This window comes from Trichoderma breve, chromosome 2 (genome assembly GCF_028502605.1).
Source record: "Trichoderma breve strain T069 chromosome 2, whole genome shotgun sequence".
NCBI lineage: Eukaryota > Fungi > Ascomycota > Sordariomycetes > Hypocreales > Hypocreaceae > Trichoderma > Trichoderma breve.
In genome coordinates, this window is record NC_079233.1 from 4644656 (window position 1) to 4659815 (window position 15160).

The 15160-nt window shown below is 46.0% G+C and overlaps 5 protein-coding genes across 5 annotated transcripts; all 5 read right to left on the bottom strand.

The window, feature by feature from the left end:
* Nucleotides 1-57: 57 nt before the first annotated feature.
* T069G_03646 (fungal zn(2)-Cys(6) binuclear cluster domain-containing protein) lies at nucleotides 58-2163 on the bottom strand (the record flags this gene model as incomplete). The annotated part of the gene is made up of 2 exons (XM_056170856.1): nucleotides 58-850; nucleotides 1976-2163. 2 exons carry the CDS (start codon nucleotides 2161-2163, stop codon nucleotides 58-60), a joined length of 981 nt encoding a protein of 326 aa, XP_056031748.1.
* Nucleotides 2164-3374: 1211 nt separating this feature from the next.
* T069G_03647 (lipoxygenase domain-containing protein) lies at nucleotides 3375-5204 on the bottom strand (the record flags this gene model as incomplete). Its single annotated transcript, XM_056170857.1, has 2 exons — nucleotides 3375-4835; nucleotides 4896-5204. The coding sequence occupies 2 exons, from the start codon at nucleotides 5202-5204 to the stop codon at nucleotides 3375-3377; spliced, it is 1770 nt and encodes a 589-aa protein (XP_056031749.1).
* Nucleotides 5205-7844: 2640 nt separating this feature from the next.
* Nucleotides 7845-10532, bottom strand: T069G_03648 (ankyrin repeats (3 copies) domain-containing protein; the record flags this gene model as incomplete). Its single annotated transcript, XM_056170858.1, has 2 exons — nucleotides 7845-8233; nucleotides 9824-10532. 2 exons carry the CDS (start codon nucleotides 10530-10532, stop codon nucleotides 7845-7847), a joined length of 1098 nt encoding a protein of 365 aa, XP_056031750.1.
* Nucleotides 10533-10756: 224 nt separating this feature from the next.
* T069G_03649 (ankyrin repeats (3 copies) domain-containing protein) lies at nucleotides 10757-12430 on the bottom strand (the record flags this gene model as incomplete). The annotated part of the gene is made up of 3 exons (XM_056170859.1): nucleotides 10757-11876; nucleotides 11955-12051; nucleotides 12253-12430. The coding sequence occupies 3 exons, from the start codon at nucleotides 12428-12430 to the stop codon at nucleotides 10757-10759; spliced, it is 1395 nt and encodes a 464-aa protein (XP_056031751.1).
* A 240-nt stretch (nucleotides 12431-12670) lies between these two features.
* On the bottom strand, nucleotides 12671-15061 carry T069G_03650 (uncharacterized protein; the record flags this gene model as incomplete). Its single annotated transcript, XM_056170860.1, has 6 exons — nucleotides 12671-13121; nucleotides 13172-13186; nucleotides 13323-13388; nucleotides 13440-13642; nucleotides 13730-13965; nucleotides 14020-15061. The coding sequence occupies 6 exons, from the start codon at nucleotides 15059-15061 to the stop codon at nucleotides 12671-12673; spliced, it is 2013 nt and encodes a 670-aa protein (XP_056031752.1).
* Between the last annotated feature and the right edge of the window lie 99 nt (nucleotides 15062-15160).

The following is a 15160-nucleotide window of genomic DNA, read 5'->3' on the forward strand; positions in this document are numbered from 1 at the left end:
CGCACGAATAACATCTATAATCCATGAGCCATCATAGACTAGCCTCTCCAGATAAGTCTACTCATGGTCTTTCGTGACGTGTTTCAGGAGTGTTTCTAGCACTGGCCGTGCCTGATCAATGTATGCTGCGCGCGCTGTGCGAGCAGCAAGCACCCGGAGCGACAACGAAACCAAGGCTTGCCAGTTGTGTACATACAAAGGAGGTCCACGCAGTTGCGCAGCCAGAATCAATAGCGTTGCCGTGGAGATGGCACGATAGCTGAACCAGGTCGCCTCGTAATAATGTGGTCTTGTGAGTCGCTTGATCGTGAGAGCACAGTACTGGAGGCATTTCTGTGCTAAGGGTAATACACGATCAAAGTATGGATCTGTGTCGGGCTTGTGGAGAGCGTAATAAAGTAATGGTCTGTAAGAAATCTGGCGCCATTGGAGTTGCCTGCATTCCAAGATAAATGCTAGGTCTTCGGGAGCACCATCGTCAGCATCAAATTCCAATGTTTTGGGTAATATTGTTCGCCATTGGTCAAGCTCGTGCTCCTGGAGAATGGCCTGAGCCATTACATGCTCTACATTCGCCAGCCAAACATGTTCTCCTGGCTCGTAGAGTAGATCATTAATAGAATCAGCCTTTTTCCTCAGCGCTATACACGCTAGATAATAGTACCAGCTATGTTCTTCTTGTTGTTGTATGACGCTTGATGGCAATATCTGCCAATTTGAGTTTGTGTTGGATGAATCATCATTCACACTGCTGTGGAATGAGGTCCAGGAAGGGAGACTTGGAAACTCTCGAGGAAAGTGTAAGCTGGTAATACCCGCTGGTGGAAGGTCGAGCTCTTCTCGAAGGTCTCTGTGATACTTTTAGCATATGACATGACCTATGTCTTGGACAAGGCAGACGTACCGCTCAGTTCTACAACATGAAAAGTACAGTCGCTCTAAAACATGGAACTCTGTGTCGAGACTGTCATCTCTCACGTTCCTATGGGATAGTATAAACTGCAAACGACTGCAAGCCTGACTATAATGAACCCAGGCATTGGTAGGTCTCAACCGACACACTTCATATAGTCCAGCTAGAAAAAAGCACTGAACCGATGTGAGCGTGACGTCTAAGAGACCAAGGCGCTTCTTGGCCGCAAGGTAGAACGCATCGCCAGGTATGCAGTTCATTCCCAGGGAGTCATAGAATGTCTGATTGTAGGAACCTGGGGAAGGGTTTGAGTATTCAAACGACTCCCCGACCTGCTTCACGGTATTGGCAAGGGCACATGCCAGCATCTATTGGAATTTAGCAATTGGAATACAGTCCAAGTTGATTTCCGACGAGAAGTCAGGTTCATCTCACTACAACGCAGGAGTCTTCACCCCAATCGAACCCACCGTCTATTATCGTCTTGACCTGTAAGTTGAATCTTGAGACGTCGAATATCGGATTCTTCACGTGCGCTACTGTTAGATACCTCTGGCAGAGGTTTTGAATATGAGCCTTGTCTGTTGGTGATAATGGTGTTGTTATTTCCTCCACCAGGCCTTCAGCATTCCCCGTTCTAAACCCAGCCGGGGGCTCATCCCTCTGACTATGTGGGCTATGGTTTGACGTCGATGGACTAGATGGCAGTCTAGGTGAGATAATGCCTTGAGAAATGATGTTATGAATTATTGGCCACTTGGTTGTAGCTTCAAATGAGATCCCGGTTGCTTTGACAGCATGTGCGGGCCGTCCTAGATTAGACGCTCCTGGGAAAGTGGTGTTTTGCGCTGTGTCTAAAGAAGGCGAAGATGAATGAAGCGATTTACAGTTAGAATCAGTCGAATCTGCATAGGCTGGTCGTTGAGAAAGCTCCAAAAGTTGAGCAACATGATTGATGCGATTCATGACATCTGTCAACGTTGGCTCCCTGCTCACAAGGTAGGTTACACCAGAGTCCAGTGACTTACAGGCAAGGTACAGGTACCTTAGTCAATCACTTACTGTGGAATTTGCTGTCCATCCAGCTCCCCATATACACATTGAACGTGGTTCTCCACGCAAACACCACATGAAGGCCGGCGGTTGTCGCATTTTGTTTTCTTCGAGCGACACCGACGACAAGCCGTATGGCCTCGCTTGAAGCGCTTAGCGCGACGTACCTGAGTCACCTCTTCCTCCCAGAAGTTCATTAGGGTTATTTGGAGCAGGGCAAGGCACAATAGTTGAGGCGAGAAACAGTGCAATAACCGTGTGGCGACAGCAATCGTTTGAGGGCGTTTGTGAAAAACGGACTGTTCTTCCTTCAATTTTCTCTCAACCTGAGAACCTACTAAGTCGTGATATAACTAATTACCTACATAAGTACCTATGCATGATTGTGTAATTGAGAGTGCCGATGGTGAAATTGGCTTACCACAGTGAGTTAAGGGTGCGGGGAACTTTCGCCTGATAGGGAATCCATTTAGATATAGGGGACTCATTGATGGCTTGCAGCCATCCTCATGGTTGGCTTCTCGAGTGAAAAAAAACAAACGGCTGCAGGTGCCGGGCGTGGGATACAGGTAACTATGAATATCCTGAAGATGATGCCATTGAGAAGGGGCAGGAACTATAAAGTACTGGTAGAAGGATAATATATGGGGACAATATGTGATATTATGGATGAGAAAAAGCTCTCTCTCCGACCTGTCTAGTAAGGACATGGATATAGCGCTATAATATAGGGTTCGATGTCTTCCATTTTTTGCCTCCTGAGACTCGGCTCCAGATTAGGATCACATGGTTCCGTTTTTGGAGGACAATGAACCCCGCGCTGAGAAATTTATCACCATTAAGTCACCTTAGCAACATTGAACTTAGAAGACGGTGATTACGCCGACTGTTTTACACACGGCGGCGACATCGGTGGTATTCGTGCCTGCTGACATTTACGGGCATGGCAAGCTAAGAGTATAATGATTAGCTGCTAGGAGGAGCACAGAGTGTTGAGTAAGCCTATAAACATAGAACTAAACGCACTCTACTGAGTCCTATTGTGCTGGGCAAAGCCCCTATCATCATGAGATTAAAACTTGCATAATATGTAGATTATTTAGACATTCATTTTTATACTTCTATCTTTATTAATATTAACATTGAAGATGGGGCCAGGCGTATAACGCGTGACATGTGCTCAAAAGCACTTATCTGAAAAGACCTATGTCCCCTGTACACCAGCGGAAGTATTCGAGGAACCCGTTCCAAAATAACTGCCTTTTAACCTTAGTCTTTTCCTGCATAACAAAGTAAGGCTGCGCATTAGATCACAGTAGGTTTTCTATTTTCGGATGTCTTCATTTACATCTGCATAAAGTCAGAGATAAATCTTGGCATAAACCCAAGGAAAACATTCAACTTCGCTCTAGACGGCGCAGAAGAAGGGAATGTAAGCAGGATCCAGAGTCCTGTAAATGAAAGGCATATTCTGACTCAAACCCTGGCTGTCGAACGCACGGCTGCGGATCTGCTGGCTGAGCTTTTGCATACTGTCCAGTAAAACCTTGGAAGCACTTTTTGTGTCCTGATTTAAGCTCTGCACAGTAGTGGCATCAAAAGCATCCTTAAGTGTCCGTCCGTCGCTGCCGTAAAATGGTCGATTAAAAGAAGCCATAAATCCTAGGTAATGAACAGCGGTGGCAGGGTCTGGCAGATACGGCATGAGGTCTTTGACGCCCTTCTCCTTCGGGATAGCAGTGTAAATGGCGGGAATATGGAATGGCAGGGTGCCGGAGGCAATTGGAGCGCCCCCGTTGACGCTGTGGTGCGAGACTGAGGTAGCATAGGCGAAGTGGGTGAGGACATCGATGAGAACTTTCTTGCTTAGGTTCTTCTCTTGGGGAAAGTCCTGGGCCTTGGCCATTGTGCTGGCCTCGTTGAACCAGTTGTGGACCTCAAAGTCGCCAGAGAGGTCATACTCGCTTTTATAGTACGAGTTGACAAAAGATGTGAAGAAGATGTGGTAGTTGTCACGGATGCGCTTGGCATCGTCGTAGAAGGGGAAAGAGTTAAAGACAGACTTTCCATTATCATCAATCAAACCACGGGCTTTCAAGTTGTTTTCCAGATATCCGCTCTGGTATCGACCGTCAACGGGCCAGCTGTCAGTAACAAATTGACGGCAGCCAAACTGATTGAAGACCATGAGCTGATCCCAGTGGCCGCCAGGGTTGAAGCAAAGCTCCTCTCCAACGATACGAGAAGAATAGGCTTGCACCATGAGGCGCTCGAGAAGAATCATTATGGGGTGCTTCTCGCTAAGAGTGTGAAGAGCAGCTTGGTGAACAGATTCGGTGACGTCGTGCGACACAACAAGGTGCAGCATTTGTGCGTGGAACATATCATTGGCGTTGAACATCATCTTTGCCAGCAACCAGTCATTCGCGGAGTCAAGAGGAGTGTAAGTCAGATCGGCGTCAACATTAGTGCGGATGGCCAAAGGCAAAAAGTTGCCAGACTCTGGGTCGATGTAGAAGTAGGCGCTGCAAGCGACGGGGAAACGCTGGACGACAGTAGCAACGTCGTACTTGGCCTGATAGGAGTGGTCGACAATGAAAAGGCGGTTGCTAGCCTGAAGAGACTCAAGCGTATTTCCAGAACCGACAATCTTACTCGTTATGACATCGTCTAGTGGAAAAGGAAGAGGCTCGTCGGCCATAACGCGTCGGACGGCATGGGGGTGCTCGCTCAGGCGTTCCATGGAGAAAAGGAGATCTTGGGTCGCATTGGAAATGATACCAGGAGCAATACCTCGAGGATTTGTATTATTGAGCTGGCCATCGTAGAGGATTCTTTCGTAGTCTTGCCAACTGTTGAGGCCGCCATTCTGCAATGTGAAATTAGTACTTAAATCCATCTTCCAGTATGATGAAAGTGTGGCCGTTACAGTTTGAATAGCTCCTTGGAGGGACTGGACGTCGAGAGCAATCAGCTCATCAATGATGGCACGGTCCTGGCTCCATGCATCGTAGTCGGCCTTGCTACGAGCATTGCCAAGTGTGCCATTGGGGAAGGGGGCGGCCTCGCCGGTGAGGGACGGGCCGTAGATGAAACCATCACGACGAGCAGAGACAGCAGCGGCACGAGCTTCGGGGTTGGGATCAAGCTGAGGGATGCAAGCTGGGTAGGTTGTGGGAGCAGCCAAAGCAGAGCCGAAAAGGACCGCAGCAGCAGCGACGTAATCGGTAGATCGCATGTTGAAAGTGAAACCGAAGATAATAATTGACAAGCCTTATGACCGTGGTACTTTTCATAGTCAAATTTGGTAGCAACGAGACTCTTTTATAGAGAAATGATACCATTACCATAGATCTGCAGGAGTTGGCACTCCACTCCCTTGTATAAATTTGACGCCCCTGCATTTGGCAGTATGCTTAAAATGCTACAGTACAAATATGCCTGCTAACCAAGATTCGTGTCAGCAACCTTCCAAAAAGGGAGTTGAAGTCGGAAATTTATTCCAAGCTGGGTTTTCTTTATATCGGCTTGCCCAGCTAGCCTCGGCACTTTTATAACTGTTGGCATTTCTTAGAGTTTAAGAAGCGCACTCCTAGCGAGCATCTAAAATTTCAATTCTCACGTCAGCTGCGGCCCCTATTACCCTGCTCCGTGGCCAACTGCCATATTGAGCCGGCCCACCACATTGGATTTGTCTTCATCTTAACTCATTACCTAACGCCGTGATGCAACTCGCCTGAAAAGGTAGAAACGGATCAAGGTTAGAGCAGCGCTCGAGGACTTGATTCCAGTCCAGTTTGCGGGTCTGGCCGAGGTTCCGAGCCTCGTTCTTTGCTCCGAGTGCAGTCTCATTATACCCGAGGACAACAAAGTCATTTACGATCACAGACCACTACGCTAACAGCTGCTGAGGACAGGAAGCCGGAGACTGGACTGGAGACAGTCGCCGCCAGTCCAGTTGAGACTCATTCGGTTATAGACTGGTTCAGTTTCTTAACGAAACTTTCAATACGAACGGAACATTTATTCATGGCAGTCCGTATTCGGCCTAGATGCCGTTTCATGTCTTCAAAGGTGGCACAGGAACCACGTCTATCGACTTTAGATATAATCCACATTGCTCACCAGTCCAAGCACATACGACCATAGGTAGTGGAGAATTCGGGGTCCCGTCTGCTCCCCCATAGACAAGCCACTAACCGGCAGATTAGTAGTTGAGTGGGTGACCATCAGCGAACACCGGCTGTTGTATGTTTTTCTTTTTGGGGGTTTCTCTCTTTTTATATTATTTTGTTGCTGCGATCTGATCTTGCGGTCTCTCTGGTAGTGTGTTGGGTGTCTTGCATTTAATGCGGGTGAGAAGAGCCTAGTCTCTTTTCGGCCAAGCACATACATAGTAATTCGGGCTGTCAGCCTTCAAGACTCTTTGACTGGGAACACTCAGTAATCCCTCCCCCAAAAGAAAAATTAGAGAAAGAAAGAAAAGAAAGAAAGGAACTTATTCATCTCCCATTTGGAATACTTCTTTGTACTGCCCCTTTGTTATGTCACAAGCATCCAAGTTGTTTACCATAAGTGCTAGCTGGCGTTGTCCTATTTTTGAGTTTAACACTGGGGACCCGTATTACCTAGATTATCACTCTCGATCAATGAGGTTAAGATTTATTTATTTCTTTACAAAAGCCCACTGTATGAACCTCCTCCTCAGTATATATTTCTAACATGAACACCACGAAACTCTTAGAAGGCTCTTCTGTCCAGTCAATAGAGAATAAATTACACGTTCATTCATAGTGAATCCTATCTATTGGGAAAGCAGGTCAGCTGTTGTATAATACCCCTGATCAAAAGCGAGGTATTCTGCTGTACAGCCGTCAAGAGTAGTACTCTTTGGATCGGCGCCATTTTCCACAAGAAATTTAACTATTTTGTAGTGTCCATAATATGATGCTATATGCAACGGTGTCTCACGATTAACGGTTGTAACCGATATATTAGCACCAGATCCAATAAGCAATCTCGCAATCCTAAGATGCCCAAAACGTGAAGCGCAGTGAATTGGTGTCCAACCACTTATATCTTGACAGTTGATGTTAACATCCCTTTGGGTAAGTAGTAGCTGAACAATTTGGAAATGCCCATTTTCTGACGCATAGTGTATTGCCGTCGTACCCCCCTTATCCGTGGCTTGGGCATTAATAGTGCTGTGGCCCAGCAACAGTTGGACAATTTGATGGTATCCATGCATTGCAGCCAGATGGATTGGGGCCACAAGGTCGTTATCTTTGGAATTGATGTCGATGCCGTTCTGTTTAAGAAGATGTTGAACGATTTGGAAGTGCCCATACTTTATAGCCGAATGCAGCGCTGTACGATTTTCGATATTCTTAGCATTTAATGTAGCCTTTTCATCAAGTAGCAGCTGAACGATTTGAAGATGCCCATTTGCCGCCGCAAAGTGTAAAGAAGTCTGGCCATGGATAGTTGCAAAATTGATATCGATATCTTTGTGACTCAATAGCAGTCGAACAATCCCTAAACTACCATTGATCGAAGCTGATTGCAATGCTGTAAAGCCGTTCTTAGTCCTGAAATTGATTCGAATGTTCTCTTGCTTTAAAAGCTGTCGGACAATATGTAAATGTCCACATTTTGTTGCAATTATTAATGGCGTTAAACCTTCGTTATTCGTCGAGTTAATGTTGATATGGTCTTCAGCAAGAAGCATGTCAAAAATCTTTGAATTGCCTTGGTGAGAGGCCATAGTCAATGCAGTTTCACCTTCATCACTCCTGAGGTTGATATTCTTGATGCCTTTAGCAAGAAGGAGCCTAACCACAAGCTCGTCACCCCTTTTGACTGCTACTAGTAGCGGTGTTCACCCGATCAAGTCCGTTCCGTTTATATCGATCCCATCTTCATCGAGCAGCAATCGGAAAATCTCCGTATACCCATAGATGGTTGCGATAAGTAGCGGTGATTGATCTACATCATTTCGTGTGTTAACTTCATTATCAGCATGAGCGAGTAAGAGTGAAACTATTGACTCGGATCGGTTGTCAACCGCATGCCATAGAGCTGTTGCACCATCTTTATCTTGGAGTGTCACATCGATGTTTTCCACAGTCAGTAGACGTTCAGCCACCCCGCTTTGTCCCTTCTTTGCCGCTATTGCCAACGCAGTCCGGCTAGCAGCGTCTACTGCATTAACATTAATGCATTTAAGAAGCAACAAATCAATGATCTTTTCAGCTCCATTCGCAGCTGCTATATGCAAAAGCCTATTCCCGTCGTCGTCTTCGATGTTGGGATCGATAGTTTTCTCACTAAGCAATAGCTCTACAACTGCTTTGTGACTGTTCAGAGTCGCAATGAGAAGTGGTGTCTCATGATATCGATTCCTGGCGTTGATCTCAATATCATTTCTTGCAAGCAACTGTTGAACCGCTCCTTCACGCCCAATTGTAGCCGCCCAAGAAAGTGGGGTTTGGCCCTGATTGTCCCTCACATTAATATCAATACCATGAGCAGAAAGTAGAACACTGGCTAGTGTTTCATTCCTACTTTCCACAGCATAGAAAAGGGGAGTACGACTCCATTTGTCCCTGATATTGATATCAACATCAGGCGTAGCAAGTAGAACCTTGATTAATTCCGTATTGCGCTTCTCGATCGCAGCGATAAGGGGAGACTGGCCCTTGTCGTTCTTGATATTTATATCAATGCCCTGCGCAGCAATTAGAGCGTTGGTTGCATCCTTATTTCCACTCTCAATCGCGCAGAACAGGGGGCTCTTGCCCTCGGCGTTCTTGATGTTGACATCGACGTCATGCGCAGCAAGTAAAACATTCATTTTCTCCCTACTCCCGGTTTTTGCAACCCATCCTAACACTGTTTCGCCAGATCTATCTCTATAGTTGATGTTGGCGCCATGCTTGATCAGCAGTCGTGCTAACTCCAGGTCCGTATTTCCCTTCATAGCGTGCCAGATGGGTGTCTGACTATTCAAGTCGTGACAGTTGATATCGATATTATCAGTGTCAATCAGTAACTTTGCAACTGTTAGATTATTTCCTTGTACTGCTTCCACCAGTGGTATGTTGCCGTCGTTCTCCTTTGCGTTGACATCAATGCCTGGTTTACTCAGCAATGATTTGACAACGGCTTCATTGCCTTTGAGAACTGCGATGAAGAGTGCGGTGTAACCTATCAGGTCTTTCGCGTTTATATCAATCCCGTCTTTCGTTAATAGCAGTTCAACAATTGCAGTGTCGTTGATGAGAGCTGCTTGTAACAATGCTGTTTGATCCTCCTTGTCGGTGGCATTAATATCGATGCCGCTTCCATCACAGAGAAGGGCCCTAACCATAAGTCTATCTCTCTCAGCCACTGCCCATAGCAAAGGAGTCTGCCCCGCATGATTTCGACTGTTGATGTCGAAATTACTATGGCTTGAAAGCAATTTCACTAGAGCAGTATCTCTGTGGCTGATTGCTGACCATAAGAGATTCATCCCATCTGGCCCTTCGAAGTTGATGGAAACATCGCTTCTGGCTAGCAGTAGCTCAATCATATTCTTATATATGTCTTCCTTATTGGCTAATTTGTGCCTTTTGAGACCAACTGAACCATGTCCGTATTCCGGATTCACCGAATCTTCGGAGCCTTCTGTGTCTTCTGAAAGCTCTGAATCTTCCCAGTCATCCGAATATTCCGCGTGTTTTGAGCCATGTGAATCAAAGTGGACAGCTCGAGGACTCTTCGGAGCTCGGCGAAACCGGAAAGAATGGAAACGTCTAGATGTTGGATCATTTAGAGTATCTGGATGAAGGCTGTGCTTATTGTGAGAATGCTCACTCTCTTTTTCACGCAAAGTCCTGCTCTGCCATCGGTAGTACTCAGCTAGCAAGAGTGGCGTCCGGCCAGAGCGGTCTATCCCATTAACTTTGATTCCTTCCTCTCTCAGCAATATCGTAAGAATCGATAACCGCCCCGTACTAATAGCGCACCATAGAGGCGTCTGCCCGTGAATGCTTTTGCTATTGATATCAACGCCCTCTGAGCAAAGAAGTAGCCTGGTTATCTCCTCATTTCCCATAGTTACAGCCCACCACAGCGGAGTTCGAGGTTCTTGGCCTTGCGTATTTACGTCAAAGCTCTTGTTTAGAGCCAAAAGCGTTTTAACCGTGACAGCGTCCCCGCGCTTAGTAGCCCATAATAGAAGTGTCTGGCCATCGTCGTCTACCGCGTTAAGATCGACATCGCTTTTCGACAGGAGTGCCTCGAACATTCTTCTGTTTCCCTTATGTAGAGCCTTCCTTAGTATTGTTTGACTGATATTGTTTCGAATATTGGGGTCTCGATGGAATAGTAATTCAACTACCACCTCGTTCTCCGTCTCGACTGCCCACCATAGTGGACTTTGGCCAAAATTATCCACTGTGTGGGAATCAATACTCTCGCTATCCAGTAAGAGTTTGACTACCTCTGTATGTTCTCCCGCAGTGGCCCATAAGAGCGGGGTTTTATTAAAGTCGTCTTTTGTATTGATCTCAACGTCATCCATTTCCAGTAACGCCTTCACCAGGATACTATGACCCTTTTTAGCCGCCCATAGCAGGGGTGTTTGGCCATAATTATCTTTGATGTTCACATTGATTCCATCTGTAGCTAATAATAGCTTGAAAGCCGCCTCATATCGTTTCTTAGCTTCTCCCGATACTGGCGTTGGATGCGATTCTGTGTTGTCGTCAGGCTTCTCGTGCGATGGGGGTAATCGAGTATTTCCCTTTAGTCCCCTCGCTTTCTGTTGTCTTCTTCTTCTTCAGCGATTGAAAATCTGTTTCCTGTAGAGTATCGCATTGCCACTGTCAGAGGTGTGTGCCCATTTTTATCTGTGACATTAACATCGATACCACCCTTTGTAAGCAAGAGTTCCATTATTGCAGTATAACCCTCTTGGGTTGCAAACAGAAGTGGTGATTGACCAGATCCATTCTTGATGTTGACATCCACGTTCTCATTACAAAGGAGCAGTTGAACTACTGCCTTGTATACCTTCTTGGTTGCCCACCAAAGTGGCGTCAGCCCATCTCTATCTTTGGTATTGACATCAATGCCAGGCACAGTGAGTAGTAGCTCAACCGTATTCTCATTGCCGTAGCGGGCTGCCCAAAGCAATGCCGTTTGTTGAAATGCGTTCTTAGCGTTTATATCCGCCCCTTCTTTGTCAAGGAGGTATTTGATCACAGCTTCGTTTCCACTCGCAGCTGCCCACCACAATGGTGTCTGATTGATTCGATCAGTGGCATGAACATCGATGTCTTTATGGTCAAGTAGCATCCTAACGATTTGACTATGCCCTCTCTCGCTTGCAAATAGAAGAGCAGTCTGATGATAGCTATCCTTGGCGTTGGCATCAATTTTCTCAGTTGCAAGCAATTTTTGCACTATGGCTTCATATCCATAAATTGTTGCATATAATAGCGGCGACTGATCGTTAAGATCTTTGACATTGACGTTGACGTTGGCGTCAGAAAGCAAAAGGGCGACGACATCTTCATGTCCATTTTTAACGGCCCATAAAAGTGCATTTTTGCCGCTCTCGTCCATAACATTGATATCCACATTACTGAAGTCAAGAAGAAGTTTGACTACAGATGCATGTCCATATCTGGCAGCGAGTAGCAGTGGCGTATGGCCGTAATGATCTGTAGAGTTTATATCAACGTTCTCTTTGGTAAGCAGAAGTTGGACTACCGTATCATGTCCCCTCTGAGCAGCTCGCCCCAGTGGTGAGTGGTTATATTTATCCTTCAGGTTGACGTTTATTTTCCCCTTTTCAAGAAGTAGTTTCACAGCTTCGACATCCCCATTTCTCGCTGCCCACCAAATTGGAGTTTGATCGTGACTATTTCCCATGTTAATGTTGACATTTTCTTCATGAAGAAGCAACTTCATGATAGAAATATCTCCATTGCGGACTGACCACCATAGTGGCGTCTGATTGTGATCGTCTCCCGCATTGATGTCAACACTACTCATGGTAAGTAGTAACTTCACCACAGATTCATGTCCGTTCTTAACTGCAAGAAGGAGTGCCGTTTGGTCAAGGTCATCCCTAACATTGGCGTCAATTCTATCGGCTATAAGCAATGATGCAGTGGCGTTGTAATGTCCTCCCTTGGCCGCCCACATAAGCGGCGTTTGCCCATTCTTATCTCGGGAGTTGGGATCAATAGTTTGCCTTTGAAGCAGAAGCCTAACCGCTACCTCGTACCCACTACCCGCAGCATATGAAAGTGGCGTCCGGCCAAAACCATCATCTGCGTCCAGTGTTGGGCCATCGATTGTGTTTTGAAGCAGTTCCGTAATTCCGAAATATGCCACCAAATGTTGCCCAGTTATCTTCTTAGGAAATTGCTGGCTGTAATTCGAGTCATTCCAGGTAGGTTCAGAAGTCATCATGACTTGGCTTGACGCCTGCACTTTGGCATCACACCTAATAAAGTCTACGGCTGGTTGTGGGAGTGGTGAAAGGTTATGAGCGTGATGGCCCCAATTATGAGCAGAGTAATTGTACAATGGATTGGAAACTAGTCGTTTCTCAAAGTCCTCATCCGTAGTGCAGAATCCACTGCGGAAGACGCTGAAAGATAAATAAGTGATACAAGAATTGGCAATTTCGATCTCTGCATCTGGGAATCATTCTGCCTGAGTTCGCTCAAAGTATTCTTGTGCTGTATAGTGGACGAGTCGAACGATGCCAGATTGTTGACCAGATGATTGATTGGAATATTGGTCAGATTGTTGATCAGATTGTTGGATAATAGTAACTAGGCCCGCACACACCAAGACAATGTCTTCAATGCTGGTAAAATTTCGGTTGTCAAGTTCGTGGCGCCAATACTCTACTGCGAGGGCATGCTGGAGCTCCGTTGTGGAAAGGGGCCTCTTTGCATGCACAATCCACGACAGAGCTCTCCTCGCTAGCTCTTTTCTCTGTGGGTGTTGACTATCGATCCGTGTCATCATGTTTTTGTATGCGTCGTCGTATGCTTCTAAACCAACCGATAACTTGTCAAGGGCATTTCTGATATCTTTCGTTGTGAATTCTCCCGTCAATGCGTTTAGATGGAGCTTGGCAAGAAGAAACCTGTTGTAATTTAGTACATAAAGGTAATGAGTGAATCAACAGTGCCTCACATTCCGCGCACGGAGCTAACGATTGCTTGCTCAATTTCATTTCTCAAATGTCATTTTGAACTGAGTGCGATAGTAGGTGTAGATTTCCTTTTAAGTATTTTCGTATGTCTTCTTCTCTTGCACATATTTCATAAATATCCCACCTCTAAACCTGTCCGCGATCTCCGTATCGGGCCTGGAAGTTGCGAATATATTTACCGCCGATTTAGTACGGAGACTGAAGATTTCCGCCAAGAATCTCATCCGACAGTCGTTGTAAATTGTGCACTCATCAAGCGCATCAATAATTATGAAGATCTTCGAAAAATCTTTTGCCACAGTTTGCAGAGCTTGTGATAGTGCCTCCAATGAAGGTGGGATTCCTCGAATGCCCTGCTTATAGAGGGTACCCACACAAGCTGGCAGGGAGGGCCTTTTCTGCGCCAACTGTCTCAAGAGATTCTGCAGCAAGGCTTCAGCATGTTCTTCTCTCTGTCGGTAGTCAAAATAAACATATACAATCCCCGTATGTTCATCTCCATGAAATTTTGTGGTAAGTTGATCAATCACTATGGATGCCAAGATAGTCTTTCCGGCTCCTGGAATTCCCTGGCAAAGCAATACTTCCCCCGGAGTGTTGAGCCACGCCTGGTACTGGTTCGAGTCTATGAGCCATTGCCCCGTTCCTGGCTGCCGATTTCTGAAATAGTCATGCTGCTGGATTGCATAATTTGTTGAAGAAAGCCAATTGAGAATCTCATCGTGATGTTCTCTTTTCTGCGCCTGGAGAAGACCAGATATTCCTTCTGATATACCTGCCAAATGTTATTTTTATTGTTCTAATATTTTGGAACAGCTTCCACTCTTACTGGAAAAACTATTCATTCTTTGCAAGGCTTCAACTCGATTTGGAGGAATCCGATAGAGCAAATCTTTCGCGTACGCGGCTGCCGCCATTGCTGCGTAGCCTCTCCATTCTGCATTCGAATGCGTATCGGCATAGTCACAAATGCCGCGAATGACTAGGCAGGGGAAATGGTTCATTAAGCCGGCTGCTTCCGTTTCAAAGCATAATATGTCCCTTTCAGCAGCCAGCTTATCTCTAATGTCGGCATTTCTCATAAGTTGGTTTGAAGAAGCGATTAAGCCGTAGTGGATCATTGGATCATCCTCGTTGCCGTCCCGTCTGGAGCGTACTATCAAATTCGGTGCGCCCTCGCCACAATGAGTGCTGCAATTTATATCTTCGGCGAGAGGGTGAATGATGTTGCTTCGGTATAGCCTATGTGTAGCAGGGTTTGGTCGATTGTACTTTTTTCTCAAATGTGGCTTTTTGTTGAAAATGCTGTTAATTGTTTCCTGGATTTGATGCTCTTCTATTTCGTATTGGCTCTCAAGCCCGCTGATAGTCGTCCTTAAGATTGTTGGCGCTTGGTTAAGAAAACCTGATTGTTGAAAGGTCTCATTTCGGATGGTATCCTCAAAGTCGTACTGAAATACACTCCCCTTTCCATCGCGGGAAACGCTGACTACCACGTCTCTTAAGCGAATGTCGTGCTTTTCAGTTGGAGCGCCCCCTCCAATGCCCACCATGAGACCAATTCTGATGTTCGGAAAGGTATGTAGCATATCTCTCGCTACGCTTGCCGCCGAGGAGAGACCGTATTCTCCATAGGGCAAGACCGCAATAACAATATTATGCCTTCCAATCCTACCCAGAATATAATCGTTGTCGTCATTCGTGGACACATGATCCGGCGGCTCATGTTTTTCGTCAAGAAAAACGCATGCAGCAACATGCTCGATTGTTATTGCGCAAATCCAGCCCACCGTATAATCGTCGTTGACAAATTCTCGCTCAGAATCGCCACTAGCTGTCTCTGCTGCCAGTTTTTCCCTTGCTTCGGGCATTATGAGTTTCTTTCCAGAGTGAGAGGTTTTCACTGATATATTTTCCCATACCTATGCATGGTTGCCTAGAACAAAATTGAGGAATTTAGCTGCCTTATT